The 27,141-nt window shown below is 41.2% G+C and overlaps 1 protein-coding gene across 1 annotated transcript in view; it reads right to left on the bottom strand.

Annotated features, from left to right (window-relative positions):
- SAMHD1 (SAM and HD domain containing deoxynucleoside triphosphate triphosphohydrolase 1) overlaps positions 1-26,621 on the bottom strand; it is a 54,599-nt gene extending 27,978 nt beyond the window's left edge. Inside the window, exons 1-7 of the mRNA XM_041733266.1 lie at positions 26,307-26,621; positions 22,388-22,400; positions 19,613-19,679; positions 16,056-16,128; positions 7,425-7,585; positions 5,286-5,401; positions 5,029-5,099 (exon numbers count right to left, since the gene is read on the bottom strand). Of these exons, the coding sequence (XP_041589200.1) occupies positions 5,029-5,099; positions 5,286-5,401; positions 7,425-7,585; positions 16,056-16,128; positions 19,613-19,679; positions 22,388-22,400; positions 26,307-26,504 (699 nt within the window). The 5' untranslated portion in view covers positions 26,505-26,621. The remainder of the gene's footprint in view (positions 1-5,028; positions 5,100-5,285; positions 5,402-7,424; positions 7,586-16,055; positions 16,129-19,612; positions 19,680-22,387; positions 22,401-26,306) is intronic.
- Positions 26,622-27,141: the final 520 nt, after the last annotated feature.

Genomic DNA, 27,141 nt, shown 5'->3' with positions numbered 1-27,141 from the left:
TCTCATGGGTTGTGGGATCAAACCCTGCATCTGGCTCTGCTTTCAGCAGGGGATCTGTTTGGGGATTCTCTCCCTCTACCCCTCCCTCCACTCACGCACTCTCTCTCTCTCTCAAAAATAGATAAGTAAATCTTTAAAAAAAAAAAAACCATAAGAAATAAAAATAAGGGCAGCCCAGGTGGCTCAGCGGTTTAGCGTTTGCCTTCGGCCCAGGGCATGATCCTGGAGACCCAGGATCGGGTCCCACGTCAGGTTCCCTGCATGGGGCCTGCTTCTCCCTCTGCCTGTGTCTCTGCCCCCCCCCCCCTCTCCTGTGTGTGTGTGTGTGTGTGTGTGTGTCTTTCATGAATGGATGAAATAAAAAAAAAATAGATTGATTTAAAAAAAAAGAAATAAAAATAAAATCTTTAAAAAAAGATGGTGAGGGATCCCTGGGTGGCGCAGCGGTTTGGCGTCTGTCTTTGGCCCAGGGCACGATCCTGGAGACCGGGGATCGAGTCCCATGTCGGGCTCCCGGTGCATGGAGTCTGCTTCTCCCTCTGTCTATGTCTCTGCCTCTCTCTCTCTCTCTTTATCATAAATAAATAAAAATTTAAAAAAAAAGAAATTAAAAAAAGATGGTGAAAAATAAAAATAAAATAAGATGGTGAAAGGCCAATTTTTTTTAATTTTTAAAAGTTTATTCATTTAAGTAATCTCCACACCCAATGTGGGGCTTGAAATTGTAACCCTGAGATCAAGAGCCACATGCTCTAGCAATTGAGCCAGCCAGGCACCCCTAAAAGGCCAAATTTGGGGGGGTAGGGGAGATTTATTTATTTACTTGAGAGAGAGAGAAAGAGAGAGAGAGAGAAAATAGGAGGGGCAGAGGAAGAGAGAATCTCAAGCTGACTCAGTGCAGCCCACAGAGACTCACTCAAGGCTTGTTCCCATGACCCTGAGATCACGACCTGAAACCAAGAGTTAGAAACCTAAATGACTACACCAACCAGGTACCCCTAAATGGTCAAAGTTTTACATATAAAGACTTGAAAACTGGGGCACCTGGTGGCCCAGTTGGTACAGAATCTGACTTTGGATCTCAGGGTTGTGAGTTCAAGCCCCGTGTTGAGCATGGAGCCTACTTTAAAAAAACAAATACAAAGACTTGCAAATAGCTGAGTAGATCCTATTTAGATCAGCCTTGCTGAAGAAAACAACTATTAAGTCTGGACAACTTCCTAAAGGTACTGGCAGGCCACCAAAAGCAGGCTGATGTTAGAAGGAAGTTAACACTTTGAAGATAAAAAGCACCGGGCAATATTCCAGTTCTTTTATGGCCGTTAGCATGAGGCCCCAAGGCAGCAAAACTACAGAAAAACTACCCATCTTAGTTGAAGAATCAGAATACTCCATCAGAATTTAAAATTTGTTTCTCTTGGGATCCCTGGGTGGCACAGCGGTTTCGTGCCTGCCTTTGGCCCAGGGCACGATCCTGGAGACCCGGAATCGAATCCCACATTGGGCTCCCGCTGCATGGAGCCTGCTTCTCCCTCTGCCTATGTCTCTCTCTCTCTCTCTCTCTCTGTGTGTGTGTGTGTGTGTGTGACTATCATAAATAAATAAATAATTAAAAAATTTTTTAAAAAAATAAAATTTGTTTCTGAAAGGCACCATTAAAAAAATGAATTGGCAGCCCGGGTGGCTCAGAGGTTTAGCACCGCCTTTGGTCCAGGGCATGATCCTGGAGACCCGGGATCAAATCCCATGTCGGGCTCCCAACATGGAGCCTGCTGTGTCTCTGCCTCTCTCTCTCTCTCTCTCTCTCTGTCTCCATGAATAAACAAATAAATAAATCTTAAAAAAAATTTAAAAAAATGAATTGGCAAGTCAGAGACTAGAAAAAAATCTTTACAACACATGCATTTATCATATAAATATAGTTACTATATATACTATTTTTTATATATAGTTATATCATATGTAATTACTCAAATAAATTAAAAGCCAAACAATAAGATTTTTTAAAAATGGGCTAATGTTGAAAGAACTCTTCACAAAAGAAAATATATCAGGGGCAACTGGGTGGCTCAGGGATTGAGCATCTGCCTTTGGTTCGGGTCGTGATCCTGGGGTCCTGGGATCGGGTCTCACATTGGGTTCCCTAGAGGGAGCCTGCTTCTCCTTCTGCCTGTGTCTCTGCCTCTGTGTCTTTCATGAATTAATAAAAATCTTTAAGACAACAACAATAAAAACGAAAGAAAATATATCAATAACAAAATATAGGAATGGTACACAACAAACATTAAAGAATGTAAAAAAAAAAACAAAACACACACATCCAAAACACCACCTGACACTCATTAGAAAGGATAATCTAAAAAAACCCAAATGTTGACAAGGCTGAGGAACAGGAAATCTCCCACACTGGCGATGAAGTGAAAAATGGTATAATTTGGGAAAGGTCTAGGAGTTTCTTATAAAGTAAACATGATCTGGCATTTTTACTCTTAGGCATTTTAACTAAAAGAAATGAAGACATTTTCCACAAAAATCATGTACAGTGATGTGTATAGAAACCTTATTTGTAATAATCAAGAAGTGAAAACAACTCAAATTCTATCAAAGGGAAAAAGGATAATCAAATCACAACTTATCCTGCAATGGAATACTACCTCAGCAATAAGCAGGGATCAACAGGTGATGCACACAACATGAATGAGTCTCACAATCATCATGTTATGTGAATAAAAGCAAGACACAAATGAGTATCTATGATAGGATTCTACTCATATTAAACCTGAGAATAGGAAAAACAAACCTAGGTTTATAAAACTCAGAAGGTGATGAGAGAGAAGCAGGCATTGACTGAGAAAGGTCTAAGAGAATTCTCAAGAAGATGAAGACGTACCATATCCTGACTTGCGTAGCAGTGACATGAACAACTGTCAAAAATTCACTGAACCAGGAGCACCAAGGCTGGCTCAGTCAGTGGGGCGTGTGACTCTTGATCTTGGGGGGTCATGAGTGTGAGCCCCATATGTTGGGTACAGAGATTACTAAAAATAAACAATAAATTTAAAAAATATTCACTGAACTGTACACTTAAGATCCATACAACTTACTAGATGTCAATTACTCCTTTACAAGAAAAAAAAAAGAAAAAGAAAGAAAAGCCAGCACCTGGCTGGCTCAGTTGATGGTGTGTGACTTTTGATCTCAGCATCATAGGTTCAAGTCTTACACTTGGTGTAGATGTTACTTTTATTTATTTATTTATTTATTTTTTTTTTAAGATTTTTATTTATTTATTCATGATAGTCACACAGAGAGAGACAGAGAGGGAGAGACACAGGCAGAGGGAGAAGCAGGCTCCATGCACCGGGAGCCCGATGTGGGATTCGATCCCGGATCTCCAGGATCGCGCCCTGGGCCAAAGGCAGGCGCCAAACCGCTGCGCCACCCAGGGATCCCTAGATGTTACTTTTAAAAAGTAAATATTTTTTAAAAAGAAAGGAGAGGAGAGGGGAGGGGAGGGGAGAGGAGGGGAGGGGAGGGGAGGGGGAAAGAAAGAAAAAAGAAAAGAAAAGAAAAGAAAAAAAAGAAAAGAGAAAAGAAAAGAAAAGAAAAGAAAAGAAAAGAAAAGAAAAGAAAAGAAAAGAAAAAGAAGAAAAGAAAAAAGAAAGAAAATAGAGGTTGACATAGAAGAACCCGTCGGCAGGTACTAATATCCTTTTCTACTCCAGGTTCCAGAAAGACAACGTGGTAAAAAATGGAAGCCAGCCTAACTTCCTGTTTCAAAAACTGATTCCAAAAACAGGGGTCAGGGCAGCCCAGGTGGCTCAGCAGTTTAGTGCCGCCTTCAGCCTGGGGTGTGATCCTGGAGACCCGGGATCGAGTCCCACATCGGGCTCCCTGCATAGAGCCTGTTTTCTCTCTCTCTGCCTGTGTCTCTGCCTCTCTCTCTCTCTGTGTCTCTCATGAATAAATTAAAATCTTAAAAAAAAAAAAAAATAGAGGTCAGTGACCTGCATATCCCTATTTATAAAATAGTTCATTTAATATAAATGATGAAACTTGACTGGTATTGGCTACTTCATGAGCAAAACAAATGAGTTAAAACAGAGTTGGTCTTTTATTTATTTATTTTTTCAATAGTATGATAGAATAGTAAGAGCTTTAAATTAGCAGATAGAGGGATACTTGGGTAGCTCAGTCAATTAAGCATCTGTTCAGCTTGGGTCATGATCTCAGGGTCCCAGGATTGAGCCCCGTGATGAGCTCCTTGCTCAGCAGGACACTGCTTCTCCCTCTCCATCTGTCCCTCCTCTCCCCCCTAGCTCATGCTCATTCTCAAAAAAAATTTTAAAAGATCTTTTAAAAAAAAATTAGCAGTTAGAAAACCTGGTTTCCTAGTGCTGGCTCTACCATTTAACAGCTTTGTGATTAAAAAAAAAAAAAGATTTATTTTTTGAGAGAGTGCATGTGCACATGTGTGCAGGGGAGAGGGGCAAAGAGACAGTGAATCTTAAGCAGACTCCACACTCAGCAAAGCAAGGCTCAATCTCACAACCCTGAGATCATGACCTGAGCTGAAACCAAGAGCTTGTCACTTAACTAAGCCAACTTTGTGATTTTGTGTATAGGCATACTTCTGTGAGCTTCTATACCTTTATATAATTACACTTATAAAACTGAAGATAACGATTCCTTCCTTAAAGGAAGGCACCTGGGTGGCTCAGTGGTTGAGCATCTGTCTTTGGCTCAGGTCATGATCCCAGGGTCCTGGGATTGAGTCCCGCAACCGGCTCCCTGCATGGAGCCTGCTTCTCCCTCTGCCTATGTCTCTGCCTCTCTCTGTGTGTCTCCTGTGAGTAAATAAATAAAATCTTTAAAAAAAATAAAAAAAGGAAGAAGAAGAAGAAGACTACTAGGACACCAAATGAAACATACACAGACAAACATCCTGAACACTATAATGGAGAAGTATACTATAACACAACAATGGTTGCTTAATAGTCTTTACTAACTGTATATATGAATACATACCGTCCATTTCACATTTGGGCGAGCAAGTGGAATAAATCTTCCATCAAACATATGAGAAAATGGCCCATGACCTTAAAAACAAAAGCAGCCTTAGAACAAGGAAACTGCTTGTAGATTGGTAAAATGTCAATCTATTTTTTATCTTTCTAGCTTAATTTGAAAATGAACAGATATGAACAATCTATGTCACAAAAAGGGGACACACAACTCCATGTTATGGTTTTATGTTAACAACTTTGGTTCTTTGTATAGCATACCGAGATCATGACAAAGGCCAGCAATCTGAACACAGAGCACATCTCGTCCACTTATCTGCAGCTCTGGTTGCTTCTCACGCAGTGCACGAACCAGACATCCTGCTAGATACCCTACACTGCAGAGTAAACAAAACAAAAAATAACATAAAGTCACTCTTCCTTTTGAAAGATGATACTTCTGGACCTAAAGAACTTTAATATGTTTCTTAAATGTTCTCTTATATCTCTACAAAAAGTTAAAGAGTAGTCTGTTTCAGAACTACTACTACAGGCCCAAACATACAAACAGAATCCCCAAAGTAGGACCTCTTGGCTCACAACCAGGAATCATTAGGGAAATGCAACATTAAAACCGCAATGAAATACCACCCTTACACTCATTAGAAAGGTTATTATAAAACAAAACAAAACCCAATAAACAAATGTTGGCTTGGATGTAGAGAAACTAGACCCCTTACATACTGTTGTTGGGAATGTAAACTTGTGCAGCCACTATGAACAACAATACGTTTCCTCAAAAAATTAAAAATAGAATTACCATACAAGCCCGCAGTGCCCTGTGGGTATATACCCAAAACACTGAAAGCAGAGTCTCAGAGAAATATATGATCATAGCAACACTATTCATAATAGCCAGAGGTGGAAGCAACCCAAGTGTCCACTCATGAATAAAGGAATAAACCAAATGTGGTATAAACAGATAATTGAATAATATCTAGTCTTAAAAAAGGACATTCTCACATATGCTCCAACATAGATAAACTTTGGGAAAATTATGCTAAGTGAATTGAGCCAGTCCAAAAAGAGAATACTGTAAGATATTACTTATATGAGGTACCTAGAGTACTTAAATTCATAGAAACAGAACATAGAATGGTGATGACCAGAAGCTAGAGGGAGAGGAGAATGGGGAATTATTATTTAATGGGTACAGATTTTAGTTTTGCAAGATGAAAATGTTCTAGAGTTTGGTTGCACAATAATACGGATATATTTAACACTATTGAACATACATGCAGTGACTGAGCATCTGCGTTTGGCTCAGGGCATGATCCCGGGTCTTGGGATGGAATCCTGCATCACATTCCCCGCAGGGAGCCTGTTTCTCCCTCTGCCTAGGTCTCCGCCTCCCTCTGTGTGTCTCTCATGAATAAATAACTAAAATCTTTTTTAAAAAATGTTTTTTAAAAAATAAAAAATAAAAATGGTTTTAAGATGCTAAGTTTTATATTCTATGTATTTTACTACAAGTATTTTTCAAAGAAGCAAGACTTCTGGCTTTGTAACGTTTACAACATAGATTGAAGATAAAGTGCCTGACAAATGTTAAATGCACTTTTAGCATATTCCCTGAAAGTAATTCCTGAATGAATACAATATCTTTCTTTTCCCATTTAACTCTGAACTCCAGGAAGTTAGAGACAATTGCTACCCTGTTGGTTTGGTAAAGCCTCATAAGTATTCAATAAATGTGTTGATGAATGAATGCACATTTGAGTAGACACTTGTATTCTGGCTATTAAAAACGCTTCCAAAAAAAGCCCCATAGAAACCAAAAAACACTTCAAAACAAAGTAAAACAGTATAAGCATTTCACAAAACCTAGAAAACCGTCCAGTTCTACCCAGCCCATGTTCTCCTAGCTCCAAATTTTATAATGGAAAAGCAGACCAAATTCTCAACTTGGTTGTATGTAACAGAGGTGCCACCTTCTCTAAGGCTTGTGAATATTTTTCTGATCTACAAATTTCCTGATAGGTGAATAAAACCATCTGGTTTCAAATGGCACTTCTGTACAAGACTAAACAGGAAAACTAAATAATCAAACTTACAAAATTAGTTATACCAGTAACCAAACATGTTAGGTTTGAAGTACTTAAACACAAATACATCATCCAAATTACCTGTCAATAGACACTTTGATTATCTTTCCAGGAAGGATATGAATTGGCTTATAAGAATATATAAAATAAATAAGATATATCAAGGTAAATCAAAACCTCAGTTTTCTCATCAACAAAATATAGATATTATTACCATTTTGTCAAACCACTCTCTAAAAGGTAAGATGAGACAGTCATTTCATAAGATAAAGAATGTATTTAATAACTGTAAATTCCCCATCAATGGACTTCTTACCCTAGACTGTGCTCAAATCGATTGTGCGAAGCACCTGGAAAAATGTAGTAACTGCCTCCCAACTGTTTGATATATCGAAGCCGCTGAAATTGAGGTGTGTCGATGATTCGGATGAGGAGAGGGTGGAGTTCAATGTGGCCATGGATAGGATCATTAATTACCTAGAAAATTATGTTTAAATTGGCATCAGTAACAATATGTAACTCCATCTAAAATTTTTGTACAGTCATTCCTATCTACAGTGCACAAAGCTATTCAATTGTTCTCAGGTAAGAACACGACTATGGGAAATAACAAGATATTAATAATAATATTACCTTACTATCAGATAGATCAAGTATATTGGATCTGGGTATATTTTACTTCTTCTTAATGGATGCTAAGAATAGAATGATAAGAATTCCAATTTTTTTATTATGATTTGATTAGCCTTTGATAAATTAGTCTTGTATTCAACTTAAATACAAGTATGTTATTTAACATACTCCTTTAGATTATAAAAGCCAGGGATGCCTGGGTGGCTCAGTGGTTAAGCGTTGCCTTCATCTCAGGGAGTGATCCCAGGGTCCTGGGATCGAGTCCCATACCAGGCTCCCTGCTGGAAGCCTGCTTCTCCCTCTGCCTATGTCTCTGCCTCTCTCTCTCTCTCTGTCTCTCATGAATATATATATATATATATATATATTTTTTAACTGCAGGCTAAAAAAATAAAATCTAAAAAAAAAAAAAAAAACATCATAAAAGCCATACTAGGCAGCCCCAGTGGCACAGCGGTTTAGCGCCGCCTGCAGCCCAGGGCGTGATCCTGGAGACCCAGGATCGAGTCCCACGTCAGGCTGTCTGCATGGAGCCTGTTTCTCCCTCTGCCTGTGTCTCTGCCTCTCTCTCTCTCTCTCTCTGCATCTCTATGAATAAATAAATAGTAATATTAAAAAAAAGCGCCATACTATTCTTAGCTTAAACAGAGTTAAATATGGGTGAAGATTTAATGCCCCCCTATGGGGATCCCTGGGTGGCCCAGCGGTTTGGCGCCTGCCTTTGGCCCAGGGCGCGATCCTGGAGACCCGGGATCGAATCCCACATCGGGCTCCCGGTGCCTGGAGCCTGCTTCTCCCTCTGCCTCTCTCTCTCTCTCTCTCTCTGACTATCATAAATAAATAAAAATTTAAAAAAAATTTTAAAAAAATAATGCTCCCCTATGTTTCTCTAAATAAAGATACTTCTCAGGGGCACCTTGGTGGCTCAGTGAGTTAAGCTACTGACTATTGGTTTTGGCTCAGGTCATGATCTCATGGTTATGAGATGGAGCCCCTCATCAAGCTCATTGTTCACAGCAGAGTCTGCTTAAGATTCTCTCTCTTCCTCTCCTTCTGTCCCTCCCCTCAGTGCACTTACTCTCTCTCTAAAATAAATAAATAAAATATTAAAAAGTAAATAAACTTCATTCTTAACCATCCATAACTGCCTTTCAAAGAGAAAAATACAAAATAAAAAGGAATTTACTAAATGATCTAATTCATGATTTTCAAACTGCTTCAAAATTTTCAATGAAGGTTCTTAAAAATGTATGGAATTCTGGGAGGTAAAGGGCCTTGTCTGTGTCATTTACTGCCATATTCTCAGCACAGCATAGTGCCTGACACATAGTAGGAACTCAAATATATTTTAAATGATTATTGTTAAACTGCCAATGCAAAGATACATATGTTAAGATACTATTATAGATAAAGTGAACCATGCCCATACACAAAAATATATAAAATATAAACTAGAGCAGCTCAATCCTGTAAAGAAGCTTAAATGGGTCATCTGGTCCAACATTTGAACATGTTGGTGATAAGGAAGTCATTTCCTTTAAAATATCTTGATTCAAGTTGCATACCCAGAGTCTGAACCAAGTAATAACAAGAATTTACAACTCTGTTAAACAATATGTATGTATATTAACAAGATTAGATTTATGGTCGATGATTGATTGGTTGAGTATTACTGTGTTTCTGCCTGCTCTATGAAGTTATTTCACCACAATAAATGATATCAAGTTTAGTTACCCCTAATTATATACCAAGAATGATATCAAAATACCTCTGGAATAGAAGACACCGTGAATGTTGTTAATTCAACCTTGTGGATGTTTTTTTATCAGACAAGAAAAAGTTCTGAAATCTTTAAAGATAAATGTATTTATTTGAGGGTGGGGGAGGAACAGAGGGTGAGGTAGAGAGAGTTCTAAGCAGACTCCTTGCTGAGCCTAGAGCCCAACTCAGGGCTCAATCTCATGACCCTGAAATCATGACCTGAGCCAAAACCACAAGTTGGAGCCTCAACAAACTGTGCTACCCAGGTGCCCTCCAAAATCTTTAAATATATGACAAACAGGGGTGTGCCTGGCTGGCTCAGTCAATGGGAACACACAACTCTTGATCTTAAGGTTGAGTTCAAGCCCTACACTGGGTGTAGAGATTACTTAAAAACAAAATCTTTAGGGATGCCTGGGTGGCTCAGTGGTGGAGGCCTCCTTTAGGCCAATGGCGTGATCCTGGAGTCCCAGGATTGAGCCCCACATCCGCTCCCTGCACGGAGGCTGCTTCTCCCTCTGCCTGTGTCTCTGCCTCTCTCTCTCTGTCTCTCATGAATAAATAAATAAAATCTTTAAAATAAAATAAAATAAGGGCAGCCCCGGTGGCCCAGCGGTTTAGCGCTGCCTGCAGCCCAGGGCGTGATCCTGGAGACCGGGGATCGAGTCCCATGTCGGGCTCCCTGCATGGAGCCTGCTTCTCCCTCTGCCTGTGTCTCTGCCTCTCTCTCTCTCTCTCTCTCTCTGTCTCTATGAATAAAAATAAAAAATCTTTAAAAAAATAAAATAAAATAAAATAAAAAATAATAAAATAAAATAAAATAAAATAAAATCTTAAAAAAAAATAAAGTAAGTGGTGCTTGGGTGGCTCAGTTGGTTAAGTGGCTGCCTTCAATTCAGGTCATGAGGGCAGCACTGGTGGCGCAGCGGTTTAGCGCCGCCTGCAGCCCAGGGCATGATCCTGGAGACCCTGGATCGAGTCCCACATCAGGCTCTCTGTATGATGCCTGCTTCTCCCTCTACCTGTGTCTCTGCCTCTCTTTCTGTCTGTATGAATAAATTAAAAAAAAAAAAAATCAATTCAGGTCATGATCCCTGTGTCCTGGGTTCGAACCCTGCATCGGGCTCCTGCCTCAATGGGCAGCCTGCTCCTCGCTCTACACCACTTGTGCTCTCTCACACATGCTCTCTCTCTCTCAAATAAATAAATCTTCCAAAAAAAAAAAAAAAAAGTAAAATAAAAAGAAAAGAAAATCATATATTGGTCTTTTCCTTTTCCCTTATATATAAGATTAATGTAACCACCACAAAGAGAATCTATTTTTTTTAAAGAATCTATTTTTTTAATAATAAATTTATTTTTTATTGTTCAATTTGCCAACATACAGAATAACACCCAGTGTTCATCCCGTCAAGTGCCCTCCTCAGTGCCATTCACCCCCACCCCCCGCCCTCCTCCCCTTCCACCACCCCTAGTTCATTTCTCAGAGTTAGGAGTCTTTATGTTCTGTCTCCCTTTCTGATATTTCCTACCCATTTCTTCTCCCTTCCCTTCTATTCCCTTTCACTATTATTTATATTTCCCAAATGAATAAGAACATATAATATTTGTCTTTCTCCGACTGACTTATTTCACTCAGCATAATACCCTCCAGTTCCATAAGAGAATCTATTTTTTTTTAAATATTTTATTAATTTGAGAAAGAGCAGAAGGAGGAGGAGTAGCAGAGGGAGAGAAAGAAGCAGATTCACTGCTGAGCCAGGAACACAATGCAGGGCTCAATCCCAGGACCTTAGATCATAACCTGAGCTGAAGGCATAGGTTTAACTGACTGAGCCACCCAGGTGTCCCTAGAATCTATTTCATTATTAAAAGTTATAAAAAAAATTCTATAATCTATTTTTAGTCCATTTAAGGGTCTAAAAGTCTTCACTGTCAATTTTTCAGGTGTAATAACTGGTTAAAACAAAGAACATTTAAGTAGCTTTATTAAAAAAAAAGGGGGGGGCACTTGGGTGGCTCCGTTGGTTAAGCAACCAGCTCTTGGTTTCGGCTCAGGTCATGATCTCAGGGTTGTGAGATCGAGCTCTGTGCAGGGTTCCACATACTCAGCTTGAGATTCTCTCTCCTTCCCCCTCTCTCCCTCCACTCCTTCCCCCATGCACTCTTTCTCTTTCTCTCTCAAATGGATAAAATCTTTTTTAAAAATAAAAACAAAAAAAAATCAAGAACTCAATGAAAATCATTTTAGCACAGTATCATAATATACATACTTTTCATGTCAAAATGCATCATGAGCACTTTTATATTTTGCAGATCTTAATAATTATCCTTTTAGAAGAAAAAGAATCATTTTAGACAAAGAGAGAGCATGCAAGCATATGAACGAGAGCAGGGGGAGGGGCAGAGGGAAAGAGAGAACCTCAAGCAGACTCCATGCTGAGCCTAAGCCCAACAAGGGGCTTGATCCCACAACCTGGAGATCACCGCCTGAACTGAAATCAAGAGCTGGAGGCTAAACTGACTGAGCCACCCAGGTGCCCTATCTTTTTTTTTTTTTTAAAGTAAGCTCACCCAACATAGAGCTTGATCTCACAACCTGAGATCAAGAATTGCATGCTAAGAAAAAAAGAGATGCATGCTCTCCACACTGATAGACTGAGCCAGACACCTCAATAATTATCCTTATAACGGTTCCATTTCATTGATAAACTTTTTTTTAAGACTTTTTTTTTTATTAAGGAGTGCCTGAGTGGCTCAGTCGGTTAAGCATCTGCCTTCGACTCACAACTCGATCTCAGAGTCCTGGCATAGAGCCCCGCATCAGACTCCCTGCTCAGCAAGTTATCTACTTCTCCCTTTCCCACTCCAAGTCCCTCTGTTTGTACCCTCCCTCTCTCTGTCAAATATATAAATAAAATGTTTAACAAAAAAAATGATTTTTTAATTTATTTGACAGAGAGAGAGTTCTTGTGCAAATGCATGCATGAGAGTAAGTGGGGCAGAGGGACAGAGAGGATCTCAACCAGACTCTATGCTGCTGAGTATGAAACCCACAGGGGGCTCAATCTCATGATCCAGAGATCATGACCTGAGCTAAAACCGAGAGTTGGACACTTAACTGGCTGAGCCACCTAGGTGCCATGATGAACTTTTTTTTTTTTTTTGACAGAGAGAGAGAGAAAGAGAGAGCACACACGAGCGCACAATCAGGGGGAGTGGCAGATAGAGGGAGAGGGAGTCCAATGGAGGGCTCAATCCCAGGACCCTGGGATCATGACCTGAGCCGAAAGCAGGCACTTAATGGACTGAGCCACCAAGGTGCCCAGAACTAACATTTTTTTTATTATTATTATATATTTATGATAGTCACAGAGAGAAAGAGAGAGGCAGAGACACAGGCAGAGGAAGAAGCAGGCTCCATGCACCGGGAGCCCGACGTGGGATTCGATCCCGGGTCTCCAGGATCGCGCCCTGGGCCAAAGGCAGGCGCCAAACCACTGCGCCACCCAGGGATCCCTCCTTCCCAACTCTTAATGATTGTGAATATATTAAAGTGTCTCAATCAATATTTATAATCTGTTGTTTTTATTCTCCCATTATTTAATATAAACTACTCCTTATACTTGTCACTTTTAAAGATTATATGATTCTCTGGGACGCCTGGGTGGCTCAGTGGTTGGACGTCTGCCTTCAGCTCAGGGCGTGATTCCAGGATCAGGGATCGAGTCCTACATCAGGCTCCCTGCATGGAGCCTGCTTCTCCCTCTGCCTGTGTCTCTGCCTCCCTCTCTATAAGTCTCTCATGAATAAATAAATAACATTTTTAAAAAATTAAATAAAAAAATTTTAAATTAAATTAAAACAAGATTATATGATTCTCTATTGTGTTACTAGCCAAGAAGGATTAAACAATCCTATTGTCTACAAAGTGTCTCCTATATACACAAAACATTGAGGATGAGATGAATAAGGTATCATTCCTGTGTTCTGCAGGAGATAACAGAATATATGTCCAGAGTAGTGGCGAAAGAGAATGCAGAATAAGAAACAAAAGGAGTGGTCAGTTCTACCCTGAAGAGAGAGAACCATCAGGGAAAAATAGAGCTGGTAATTCTATAATACATATTAAGAGAAGGTACATTAAGAAGGAGTACATTAAGAAGGCATTTCACTCAAGATTCATTGGACAAATTAGCACCTGTTAGGTTGAACACTAATTCGTCCTACTGTTACACAATTCTAAGCTTCAGAGGCCAACTAAATTTAGCATGAAGAAAACAATCAAGAATAAAAGGTTGTGACCTTGGGTTAGGCAAGCAATGGTTTAAAAAAGCACGAGAGGCAAAAAGAACAAAAAATAAACTGGACTACATCAAAATGAAAAGCTTTTATGCTGTAAAGAACAGCACCTCTAAGAAAGTAAAGATGATCCAGAGAATGGGAGAAAATATTTGAATATCATATATCTGACATGGGGCTTATATCCAGAATACATAATCTTTTTTTTTAATGTAATCTCCATGCCCAATGTGGGGCTCAAACTCATGACCCTAAGATCAAGAGCTTCATGTTCTACTGACTGAGCCACCCAGGAGCCCCAACTTGTAGACTTCAAATGACTGAATCGTGAGCTATGTGAATTATATCTCACTAAAGCTGTTCTTTAAAAGAAAAGAACAGGAACACCTGGGTGGCTCAGTGGTTGAGCATTTGCCTTTGGCTCAGGTCATGATCCCAGAGTCCTGGGATAGAGTTCTGCATCAGGCTCCCTAAAGGTAGTCTGCTTCTCCCTCTGTCTATGTCTCTGGTTGTGTCTCTCATGAATAAATACTTAAAAAAAAAACAAACAAAAAGAAAATAAAAGCTGGATAACAAATTAGAGTAGGTACAATCATTCATTCAGCTGTACAGCTGCTGAAACTAAAATCATCTAAGCTATCAATTTCATTTCTATACTGTGACTCACTGACTAAAGTACTTAGTAACTTTAAAATCTATTCTCAAAAACTGTAAATTATAACTCTTACATACATGTAGTTAGACAGTTTTCTGTTTCTGATGAAAAACAGAAAGAATAAAAGTGAGCAAATGAAACTGCTGATTGTCTTGAATATTATCTCAAAAATATTTTGTTGTGGGCAGCCCGGGGGGCTCAGGGGTTTAGCGCCGCCTTCAGCCCAGGGCCTGATCCTGGAGACCCAGGATCCCCAATGTGGAGTCCCACATCGGGCTTCCTGCATGGAGCCTGCTTCTCCCTCTGCCTGTGTCTCTGCCTCTGTGTCTCTCATGAATAAATAAATAAATAAACTGTTTTAAAAACAAACAAACAAACAACAGATCTAAAGAAATTAGGCAAAATGTTAAGATTTAACAAGCTGGGTAGTATTCTACTTGTACTTTTCTATATGCTTAATATATTTTAATTTTTCTTTTGATTTAAGTATTCTGTGCTTAATTTAGAAAATGCAGGAATCCCTGAGTGTTCAGCAGTTTAGTGCCTGCCTTCGGCCCAGGGCGTAATCCTGGAGTCCCAGGATCAAGTCCTGCATCAGGCTCCCTGCATGGAGCCTGCTTCTTCCTCTGCCTGTGTCTTTGCCTCTCTCGCTCTCTCTCTTTCATGAATAAATAAATAAAATCTTTAATAAAAAATTTAGAGGGCAGCCCCGGTGGCTCAGCGGTTTAGCGCCACCTTCAGCCCAGGGCGTGATCCTAAAGACCCAGGATCGAGTCCCACGTCGGGCTCCCTGCATGGAGCTGGCTTCTCCCTCTGCCTGTGTCTGCCTCTCTCTCTCTCTCTCTCTCTCTCTCTCTCTCTGTGTGTGTGTGTGTGTGTCTCCCATGAATAAATAAATAAAATCTTTAAAAAATAATAAAAAATAAAAGTAAATAAATAAAAAATTTAGAAAATGCAGTTTGTGGTGTGCCTGGGTGGCTAAGTAGGTTAATTAAGCATCTCCCTTCAGCTCGGGTCATGATCCCAAGGTCCTGGGATCCAGCCCCGCATTGGGGGGCTCCCTGCTTATCGGGTAGTTGGCTCCTCCCTCTCCCTCTGCTCCTCTCCTCCACCTTGGCTCATGCTCTCTGTGAAATAAATAAAATCTTAAATAATAATAATAATAAAAAGAAAAAAAAAAGAAAATGCAGTTTAGAAGCATCAAAATCAATCAGAGAAGCAGACTTCCTTCCATTCTTTTTAAAATGAAAATTTTTTTCCCCTTTTAATATGAATTCTACAGGGGCATCTAGGTGGCTCAGTCAGTTGAGCATTTAACTCTTGATTTTGGCTGGGGTCGTGATATAAGGGTCCTGGGATAGACCCTTGTTCCTGGCTCTGCCCTCAGCAGGGAGTCTGCTTGAGATTTACTCTTCCCATCTGCCCCTCCCCACAGCTTGCATGCACAAACATGTGCTCTCTCTAAAATAAATAAAATATTTTAAAATAATAAATAAAATGCATTCTACATGTGTTCATTCTAAGTTATAGAACTTTATATAAAAAAAAGCATGATAAAAAATTTTAAAAAAACATGATAAACTCTATTCCTCTTACCTTCATTGCATCAACATGAATTTCACTCAGTTGTTGGATACAAGCTTGGAGCTTCTTTCTGTCGCCCAAGGTACTAAAATTATAATAGGATAAGCAAATTTATCATTATTTGCTTAATAATAATCCCTAGAGTATATAATAGTATATAATCAACTCTAAATTATCTACACTAACATAATAGGAAGTCAGATTAAAACGAAAAATTAGGGGCAGCCTGGGTGGCTCAGCGGTATGGGTGCCTGCCTTCGGCCCAGGGCGTGATCCTGGAGTCCCAGGATCGAGTCCCATGTCGGGCTCCCTGCATGGAGCCTGCTTCTCCCTCTGCCTCTGTCTCTGCCACTCTCTCTCTCTCTCTCTCTATCATGAATGAATAAATAAAATCTTTTAAATAAATAAATAGATAGATAGATAGAAAGAAAAATTAATAATTCAAACACATACCCCTGCTAAGAACTCTTCCCCAGGCTTCTGCCCTTGGTCCTCTTCCCGTGGTAACTCAGACTTCAACATCTCCTATGTCTCTACTGAATGCTCAATTTTTTTTAAAAAAGATTTTATTTATTTATTCATGAGAGACACACAGAGAGAGAGGCAGAGACACAGGCAGAGGAAGAAGTAGGCTCCATGCAGGGAGCCCGATGCGGGACTCGATCCTGGAACTCCAGGATCCCCCTGAATGCTCAATTGATACTTAAGTTTTTTTGGGGGGGGGCGTGGGGGGGGGGATCCCTGGGTGGCTCAGCGGTTTAGCACCTGCCTTTGGCCCAGGGCACGATCCTGGAGTCCCGGGATCGAGTCCTGCATCAGGCTCCTGGCATGGAGCCTGCTTCTCCCTCCTCCTGTGTCTCTGCCTCTCTCGCTCTCTCTCTCTCTCTTTCTCTATGTCTATCATAAATAATAAATAAATAAATATTTTTTAAAAAAGACTTTTTTTAACTTACTACATTTAAACTCAATTAGTTAACATATAGTGTATCATTAGCTTCAGATGTAGAGTTCAGTTACTCATCCACAGCATATAACACCCAGTGCTTACTACATTACATGCCCTCCTTAACAAACCTACGTTAACCTAACTGAAGTTGACATCTTCCCTCACAACCCTGAATTTGCATGACTCAAGGTAGCACTCTGAAGTAGAGCACAGTAAGAATAAGAAAGGACTTTGAAATCAGAACTGGGGCGCCTGGGTGGTTCAGTCCATTGAGTGTCTGCTTTTGTCTTGAGTCGTGATCTCAGGGTCCTGGGATCAAGCCCTGCATCCAGCTCCCTGATCAGTGGTGGGTCTGCTTCTTCCTCTAACTCTGTGATTCCTCTAACCCACTCTCCCTCAAATAAATAAAAAAAATCTTAAAAAATAAAAATAAAAAAGAAATCAGAACTGGTTCGGGACACCTGGATGGCTTGGCGGTTGAGTGTCTGCCTTTGTCTCAGGGCATGATCAAGTCCTGCATTAGGCTCCTTGCATGAGGCCTGCTTCTCCCTCTGCCTATGTCTCTGCCTTTCTCTGTGTCTCTCATGAATAAATAAATAAAGTAGTCATAGGTCATTGTTAGACTACAGTAAGATTTTATTTCTGTATTTCATCATTTCTGAAATCTAAAATTTCTCACAACTGATATGTACATTTAATGTACCAATGTTTCTTACTTCTTAGAAAACTCTTTTAAATCAACAGTTGATTATAAACTTGAGAAAATTTAAGTACTTTGTTTAAATTGCATTTCCCCTAGAAAGCAGAATCTAGGACAAGAGATTACATATAGGTCATTTATTTTAGGATATAAATCCTAGGAAAGGTAAAACAGGAAAGGAGAGGAAAACAGCACAAGGCTATATTAATAACTTGGTTACATTTGTACTACTGTTAACAACTTTGATCTCAATGGGATCTCCAAAGGCAGCTCCAGTCAGAATTTTGCCATAACGGAAATGTTCTATATCTGCCCTATCCAACATGGTAGCCGCTAGCCATAAGTGGAATATGGCTAAGTGAGGAATGGAAACTTTAATTTTAATTAATTTAAACATGTAGCTAGTGGCTTCTGTATAAGAAAACACAGCCTTGAAAAGTCCTGCAGAATCCACCTCAGAGTTATAAGATGGGTACAAGGTATGCCACATAATGTTCGTATGAAATTCTATTTTGTTCACTCATGTCTCCCAAGTTCCTAGAAAAATTTCTCACACACAGTGGGCCCTCCATAATTATTTGTTGAATAAATCAGTAGTATTTGAGTCCACAAAGTAAATGGTTCTCTTTGAAAGCAAGCTCTACTGGAACAAATTCAATTAAAATAGTAAGCAACTATTAAACCTAAGAAATAAGTAGTAAGGGGAATTTTGAGGGGACTAAGAGGGCTGAAATGTGATTATGAAAGAGGCAAGGTAAGGTCTTGAAGATTCTGATCTAAAGGACATTTATTAAAACTCAAGTAAATGTCTTAAAGGTGATTTTTTTTTCTCACAATTCGCTTCTATTATCAACTACTAAACAATAGTACATGAAATACTAATTCTGTTTTGATACTTTGGTTACTGTTACCACAAAAACATTTAGCTAAGTGGACTTCCAGAAGGAAAAAACCTTATTTCACCACTGTTGCCAATTCTCTAAAAAAAACACAAACAAAATAAAAAAAGGGGGGGGGGATCCCTGGGTGGCTCAGCAGTTTAGCGCCTGCCTTCGGCCCAGGGCATGATCCTGGAGTCCCGGGATCAAGTCCCACATCAGGCTCCTGCATGGAGCCTGCATCTCCCTCTGCCTGTGTCTCTGCCTCTCTCTCTCTCCCTCTCTCTCTCTGTCTCTCATGAATAAATAAATAAAATCTTAAAAAAAAAAAAAAAAAACCAAAAAAAATACAAACTCTCCATTTTAAGGAATATTTAAATATTTGCACCTCAATCGTGATCTTTAAAGTGGATCCACACTAACCTAGACCTTACAACCTCCAGCCTTATATAGGAATTTCTAACTTTATTAAGGGCCAATGTGCTAATCACTTCATGTACATTGTCTCATTATTATTTTCCATTTGAGAGATGCAGAAACTGAAGGGTTAAATTACTCATCTCAAATCATACAATCAAAAAAGGACCAAAATACTTTGGATCGTGTCTTTAAAAAAAAAACCTAATACCAGATATGCATTTCAGTCTTGAGATGACTTTAGGAAGATCTAGAAATATGTACAAAATAAGGTGGTAGCCTTGATTTTTCTTGTCAACATTTCTCTAACAGTTCTTATATATTTTTTGATGTGTATAATCCAATTATTCTGAACCTGAGAGTAAAAACTTGGCCACCGCAAACTTCATGAAGGCTTGTCAGCAAATTTTTTTTAAAAGAGGAATCATTAGCAATATTAAACACAGGATTTGCATGGCAAAAACAAAAACAACTGTGTTAACCAGCAAGTAGGGGATTCTGTTTTTAAGGACTTTTGCAAATTTAAAATGAAGACAGTTAATATCAGTGATCATGGGCTTTGTCCCTCTGAAGTGAATAGCAAGGTCAGAACTATGCTTGGATACAAGGTGCATTTCATCATTCTTACCTTATTCCAAGTCTTTCAAGATCAGCCTCATTAAGGTGGAGCAAAGTTAGACCTGTGATTTTATTTTCTTTGGAAGAAAAGGGAGAAAAAAAAAAGATAAAATGGTTTCAATATTTACAGCATATGCTTTTTTTATTTCTTTCAATTTGGATTCGCCAGAATTTACTCAGCTCAACATTTACTAACCACCTACACCAGGCATTGAGTACCTAAGTAGAACTTTTTCATTTGTCACTTAGAAAGTCCTTTTTTGGGCAGCCCTGGTGGCACAGCGGTTTAGCGCTGCCTGCAGCCTGGGGTGTGATCCTGGAGACCTGGGATCGAGTCCTACATCGGGCTTCCTGCATGGAGCCTGCTTCTTCCTCTGCCCGTGTCTCTGCCTCTCTCTCTCTCTGAATAAATAAATAAATCTTTAAAAAAAAAATAGAAAGTCCTTTTTTCCCAACATGGGGCTCAAACTCAAAACTCCAGGTTCAAAAGCCACATACTCTACAGACTGAGCCAGCCAGGCACCCCTGCCACTTGGAAAGTCTTCATTTTAATTAGATAACTACACTCACAGGCTTTTTTTGATAAATCAAGTGAAAAAAATTTTTAATATTTATTTGAGAGAGTGCAAATAAGTGTGCAGTGGGGAGGGGCAGAAAGAGAGTCAAGCTGACTCCATGCTCAGCACAGAGCCTGACATAGGGCTCGATGATGCCACAACCCTGAGATCAAGACCTGAGCTAAAGCTGAGAGTCAGCTGCTTAAAGGACTGCGCTACCCAGGTGACCCTCAAGTGAAATTTAAAAAATTATTTGATTAGGGGCAACTTGGTGGCTCAATAAGTTAAGCATATGCTTTCCGCCGGGGGAATCAAGCCCCACTATGGGATTCCTGCTCAGCAAGGAGCCTGCTTCTCCCTCTCCCTCTGCCTGCCATTCCTCCGGCTTGTGCTCTGCGCGCGCTCTCTCTCTCTCTCTGTCAAATAAATAGAATCCTAAAAAAAATTTAATAAAATAGGAGTAAATTATTTGCGAGGCAGTCCAAGCTGCAAAATCAACAACTTCCTTCTAAAACAGGTGAGGTTTGAGGTGGGGGGGAGAGGGGGGGAGAAAGAAGTATAAATCTATTGTTCTTAGAACAGTCAAGTCAAAGCCATAGCCTGGGGGCACCTGGGTGGCTCAGCAGGGTGAGCTTCAGACTCTTTTTTTTTTTTTTTTTTTTTTTTTTTTTATTTATGATAGTCACAGAGAGAGAGAGAGAGGCAGAGACACAGGCGGAGGGAGAAGCAGGCTCCATGCACCGGGAGCCTGATGTGGGATTCGATCCCGGGTCTCCAGGATCGCGCCCTGGGCCAAAGGCAGGCGCCAAACCGCTGCGCCACCCAGGGATCCCGAGCTTCAGACTCTTGATCTTGGCTCAGGTCTTGATCTCATAGTCCTGAGTACGAGCCCAGTGATGGGCTATGTGCTGGGCAAGTAGCCTACTTAAAACTCACAGAAAAACAAAAAAAGAACAATTTCAAGTTCAGTAAATTTCATTTTGTACTTTTACTTTAGTGTTAACCTAGTTTTCTGAAAATACTCTCAATAAACTCTAAGACATACCTGAAGTGCCTGGCTGACTCAGTAAAACATACGACTCTTTTTTTTTTTTTCTTAAAGATTTATTTATTCATGAGTGACATAGAGACAGAGAGAGGCAGAGACACAGGCAAAGGGAGAAGCAGGCTCCACGCAGGGAGTGGAGTCCCGACGTGGGACTCAATCCTGGAACTCCAGGATCAGGCCCTGGGCTGAAGGCAGCACTAAACCACTGAGCCATCCAGGCTTCCCTCAGCTCGGGTTTTGATCTTGGGGTTGTGAATTCAAGATCATGTTGGGTGGGTTCCATGATGGAAATGGAGCCTACTTAAAACAAAAAAAAATTTTTTTAATTTTTAAACTTAAATAATAATAATAATAATAAAAAAATAAAAAATAAAAAAATAAAAAATACTAGTACACTTGCCATATTTTTAATAGATACTGAGTTATGCTATTATGTAATTTTAGACAAATGGAATTATATTGTTTATAATTTATTTTTCACACCCAAGACATCACTTTTGTCAATTTTATTAAACTACATCATTTTTAAAATCTATTTTTAATTTTTTAAAAGATTTTATTTATTTACTCATGAGAGACAGAGAGAGACAGAGAGAGACAGAGAGAGGCAGAGACACAGGCAGAGGGATAAGCGGGCTCCATGCAGGAGCCAAACTTGATCCCAGGTTTCCAGAATCATGCCCTGGGCTGAGGGCAGCACTAAACCACTGAGCCACCCACGCTGCCCAAACTACATCATTTTTAATGGCTGTCTTACATTCCACAATATAGATGCACCATAGTATATTTAACCAATTAAAAAAAAAGATTTTATTTATTTATCTGACAGAAAGAGCAGGAGAAGCAGTCTCCTCACTGAGCCGGGAGCCCCACGTGGGATCATGACTTAAGCCAAAGGCACATGCTTAACTGACTGAGCCACCCAGCAACCCTATTTAATTAATTTTTTCTGATCCTTAAGCTAAGAAATTATATCCAAATAAGTATGCCTTAACATGAGTATACTAAACCGATGTGATAATTATGAAGATTTTACAAGACAAAGTATGAGAAGTGCAGAGAATAGTACTTCACACAAAGTAAATGCTAATTAGCTCTCACTGTTAGGTACAACTATTATCAATGGATAGATTATTTCTACACTTTCTTGCTATTTATAACCAATGGTTGAAAGATTGACCTTGAATATGTTTCTTTGGACACCTGTACAATTCTATCTGTAAATTCCTACAAATGAAATTTCCTAAGTAAAAAAGCATTAACAAACTGTCCATGGTTGAGCCAAGAGACACTTCCATCAACTTTACTGGATCAGCCATTTCTCCTATTGTCGATCTTTAAATATTTTCCTATCTAAATAAAAATTTGATTATTTAAAAAATTACTGCAGAGATTGAATGTCTTTTTCTATGTTTGCTGGCTGGTTGTCAATAATCTATTCTTGTGTTCTACTCATTGTTCTACTTTTTCTCCCTGCTCTTTATTAGTTTTATAACTTTGGTTATATTCTCCAACGATTTTTTTAAAATTGGTTTGTTTGGGCAGCCCGGGTGGCTCAGCGGCTTAGTGCCGCCTTCAGCTCAGGGCATGATCCTGGAGACTGGGAATCGAGTCTCATGTTGGGTTCCCTGCATGAAGCCTGCTTCTCCCTCTGCCTGTGTCTCTCATGAATAAAAAAATAAAATCTTTAAAAAAATTATCTGTAAAAAAATATATTATTATATATAATATTAAAATATTATATGTACAATAAATTATATATTATATATATTATTATAATTATTATATATATTATGAATTACAGCCTCTAAATTTCAGGGTTCTTGTGAGATTGTGTTCCATAATGAGGAAAGGGCTCCAACACCTTATACTTCGTTTTGTCAAATAAAAACAAATCCAGGGATCCCTGGGTGGTGCAGCGGTTTAGCGCCTACCTTTGGCCCAGGGCGTGATCCTGGAGACCTGGGATCAAATCCCACGTCAGGCTCCAGGTGCATGGAGACTGCTTCTCCCTCTGCCTATGTCTCTGCCTCTCTCTCTCTCTCTCTCTCTCCTCTCTCTGTGTGTGACTATCATAAATAAATTAATTAATTAAAAAAAAAATCCAGACTAAGATAAGGATTAGAAAGGCTATTTCAATAGGGAGAATGTTGTGATCTCAGAAATCTCCAAAATCAAACAAAAAGGTCTAGTTGTTTTTCATAAGGTAAAAGAAGGGTAAGCAGACTCTTTAGGAGGGAAGTGACCCCACTAGGGTCTGACAGGACAGTATCCTGCTATGCTCAGCCAGTTCCAAGAAAAGCTGATCATGGAGCATTCCAGTTTTTAGTTCTTGCTCCAGTTTAGGGCCCTCTAGGAGAGAGAAGCCTGACTAAAGTTTAGTCAAGACCAAACAAACAGGGATGCCTGGATGGCTCAGCGGTTGAGTGGCTGCCTTCAGCTCAGGGCATGATCCTGGGTCCGGAGATCGAGTCCCACATCAGGCTCCCTGTGAGAAGCCTGCTTCTCCCTCTATCTATGACTCTGCCTCTGTGTCTCTCATGAATAAATAAATAAAATCTTAAAAAAAAAAAAAAAAAACCAAACAGTTAAGAAATGAGCAGCTGTAGGGGTATCTGGCTGTCTCACCCAGTGGAAAATGGGACTTTTGAGCCCCCTGCTGGTGCACAGATGACTTAAAAATAAAAAATCCTGGGGTACCTAGATGGCACAGTCAGTTGAGAGTCCAGCTTTTGATTTCTCTGGTCAAGATAGTGAGATCCAGCCCCAAGTTGGGCTCTAACTTTGATGGGGAGTCTGCATGGGATTCATTCTCTCCCTCTTCCTGTCCCAGCCCTACATGCACTCATGTGCTTTCTCTCTACAAATCAATACATCTTTTAAAAACTAAAATATAAAAATAAAGATCTTTAAGAGAAGAAAGAAATGACCAATTCTAACCACGTGGTCAGTTTTTACCAATTAAAAGCATGTAGTAAGAGGCACCTGGGTGGCTCAGTCGTCTAGTCTAAGCATCTGCCTTGAGCTCAAGTCATGATCCCAGGGTCCTAGAATGGAGCCCCAGGTCTGAGTCCCTGCTCAGCAGAGGAATCCCCTCCCCCCACCCCCCAACTCACACTCTCTCTTTCCCACTCATGCTCTCATAGATAGATAGATAGATAGATAGATAGATAGACAGACAGATTAAAAAAAAGTCTGAGCCCCCTGGGTGACTCAGTCAGCTACGCTAAGCATCTGCCTTCAGCTCAGGTCAAGATCTCTGGGTCCTGGGATGGAGTCCCCAAGTCCCCTATTGGGCTCTGTTCAGAAAGGAGTCAGCTTCTTCCTCTACCCTTTCACATGCGCTCTCTCTCTCTCTCTCTCTCTCTCTCTCTCACACACACACACACACACACACACACACACACTCTGTCTCTCATGAATAAATAAATAAAATATTTTTTAAAATAAAATAAAAATAAATAAATTTTTAAAGAAAATTTTATTTATTTATTCATGAGAGACACACAGAGAGGCAGAGACATAAGCAGGAGGAGAAGCAGGCTTCCTGCGGGGAGTCTGATGTGAGACTCAACCCCAGGGCCCTGGGATCAGATGCTCAACCACTGAGCCACCCAGGTGTCCCATTAAATAAAATCTTTTTTTTTTTTAAAGATTATTTATTTATTTATTCATGAGAGACACACACACAGAGAGAGAGAGGGGCAGAGACACAGGCGGAGGGAGAAGCAGGCTCCATGTAGGGAGCCTGACATGGGACTCGATCCCGGCTCTCCGGGATCACGCCCTGGACTGAAGGTGGCGCTAAACCACTGAGCCACCTGGGCTGCCCAAATAAAATCTTTTTAAAAAGCATGTAGTGAGTACTGCTAGCATGAGACTGTGGGTTCAAGAGAACAGATAACTCTGCAGGTTGATGAATTAATCTTTAGCACACCACTGAACAGAGAGCCAACAACACAATCATATTTTGGAGATAGAAAATATAAAACTACTTCATCCCCATCTATTGCTATTCAGAGAAAACTTCCATTCAGCCTGGAGGAAAACCACAGGCGGAGAGAAGAGAGAAGTATGATTTCTGACACCGTCAAGCTATTTTTTTTAAGTCCTGAAACAGTTAAAGTTCTTCCCACCCTAGACAAACAGGAGTCCACCCCATAATTGCAAAAAAGTTTACAATATTTGTAAATGGCACTACCTTCCTATAGAACACTTCAGAAGATAAGACAGAGAGAGGGTAAGCTTTACACCCATTAGGGGAAGTTTAGAAGATTTCATGCGGATGGATGCCTGAACTTGAGCCAGTTGCTTACGACTCACGACCCGCACATCTCCCCCTGTGATGTGGCCAAGTTGTGGACTGCTGGGAGTTCAGTGGTCAGGTGAACAATCTGGGTTCAGATTTAGCTAAGGAAACTGATTTTGGAAAGCAAAACATAATCATCACCAAGCTCTACAAATGCAGTCAACAAACACATTGAGCTCTACTGGGATGCAATGGGGATTCAGGGGTCAACAAAACATGTTCCTCCTCCCTTAGGAAAACCCCGAGTGGAGCGATGATGGGGGGGGGGGGCGATAACAGAAACTTAAAAGCAGGAACACAAGGGTGCAAGCAGCTGCAGTAGTAGCACAGAGGGGTTTCCGAGCCCAGTGCGCCTGAATGACAGGTCTGGGAAAAATGTTCTTCTAACTTTAAAAAAAAAAAAGGAACCGGGTCTCACCAGTCCGGCGCTGCTGTGGGAAGTTCCAGAAGAAACCCACCAGCGTCAGCCCAAGGGCCCCGCCCAGGCTCACGGTCCCCCATGTCCCCCACCCCCAGACGCCCGGTTCCTCCTCTCTCCATCCCCGCTCACCCCGGCGCGCCCCTTCTGGCACCTCCGCGTGCCTCATCTCCCCTCCCCGCCGCAGGTCACTCCGCCGCGGCGCCCCCCGCCTCAGGTCCACCCCTGCTGGGGCCTCCCGGCGCAAGTCGCCCCTCCCCGCCTCAGGGCCCCGGCTCGGGAGCGCTCCCCGCCTCCGCTCCGGACCTTGGGTACCTCCCCGAGCAGGTCTTGCTTCCCCGCCGCGGGTCCTCTCGGAGGCCGCCAGGTCACTGCCCCGGGGCGCCCCGTCCTCAGGCCCGCAGTCCCCGCCTCGGTGGCCGTCTCCCGGCCCCGCAGCCTCTGGTGGTCGGGGCGGAGTTCGGGGCCCGAGGACCTCCCCGCCGCCGCGGAACGGGTGTTTGGCGGGGTTCTTGGGCTGCCATCGCATCGCGGCCGCTTGAAGGGCTGGTCCGAGTCAGCTCCCTGCATGGCTACAGCCAGCGCCCGGCACAGCACAGTCAAGAACCGCGGCGCTGGGACCGCGCGCAGGCGCACAGACCGTCGGTCGCCAAGGACGAGTCCGCTCCGCGCTGCCTGCCTACTGGCCTCCCGCGCAGGCGCACTGACGGCTCAGACCTTGGGGCCGGCAGCCCAGCCGCTTCAGCCACCGCGACCCCGTGCGCAGGCGCAATGACAGCCCAATGGCCCTGCACCGGCCCGAGAGTTTACTGGGAGGGAGCCAGTAGAAGCGGAGACAAGGCCGTGCTAATAAGCGCGACGTGGCAAGACTGTACCTAGGACCCGTAGAAGTCCCGTCACAGTCCCGAGCAGGGGCTCTTCTGGTGAATTGAGAGTGCCTTCCTCCAAATGAGCATCCTGGATATACCTTTGACTGTGTTTTAGATGCCCCAAACTTTTTTTTTTTTTTAAGGTTTTATTTATTCATGAGAGAGACAGAGAGGCAGAGGCATAGGCAGGGGGAGAGGCAGGCTTCATGCCAGCACCCCGGGATCAGGACAGGCGATCAAGGCCGACACTCAACCACTGAGCCACCCAGGTGCTCCGTGGATGCCCCCCAAACTTAGAAGAAACGTAAAAGGCCATCAGGCTGCCAGCAGCTTCCCAA

This window comes from Vulpes lagopus, chromosome 18, assembly GCF_018345385.1.
Source record: "Vulpes lagopus strain Blue_001 chromosome 18, ASM1834538v1, whole genome shotgun sequence".
Classification (NCBI taxonomy): domain Eukaryota; kingdom Metazoa; phylum Chordata; class Mammalia; order Carnivora; family Canidae; genus Vulpes; species Vulpes lagopus.
The sequence above is the reverse complement of the archived record's forward strand: the minus strand, read 5'-3'. Positions and strand labels throughout refer to the sequence as shown.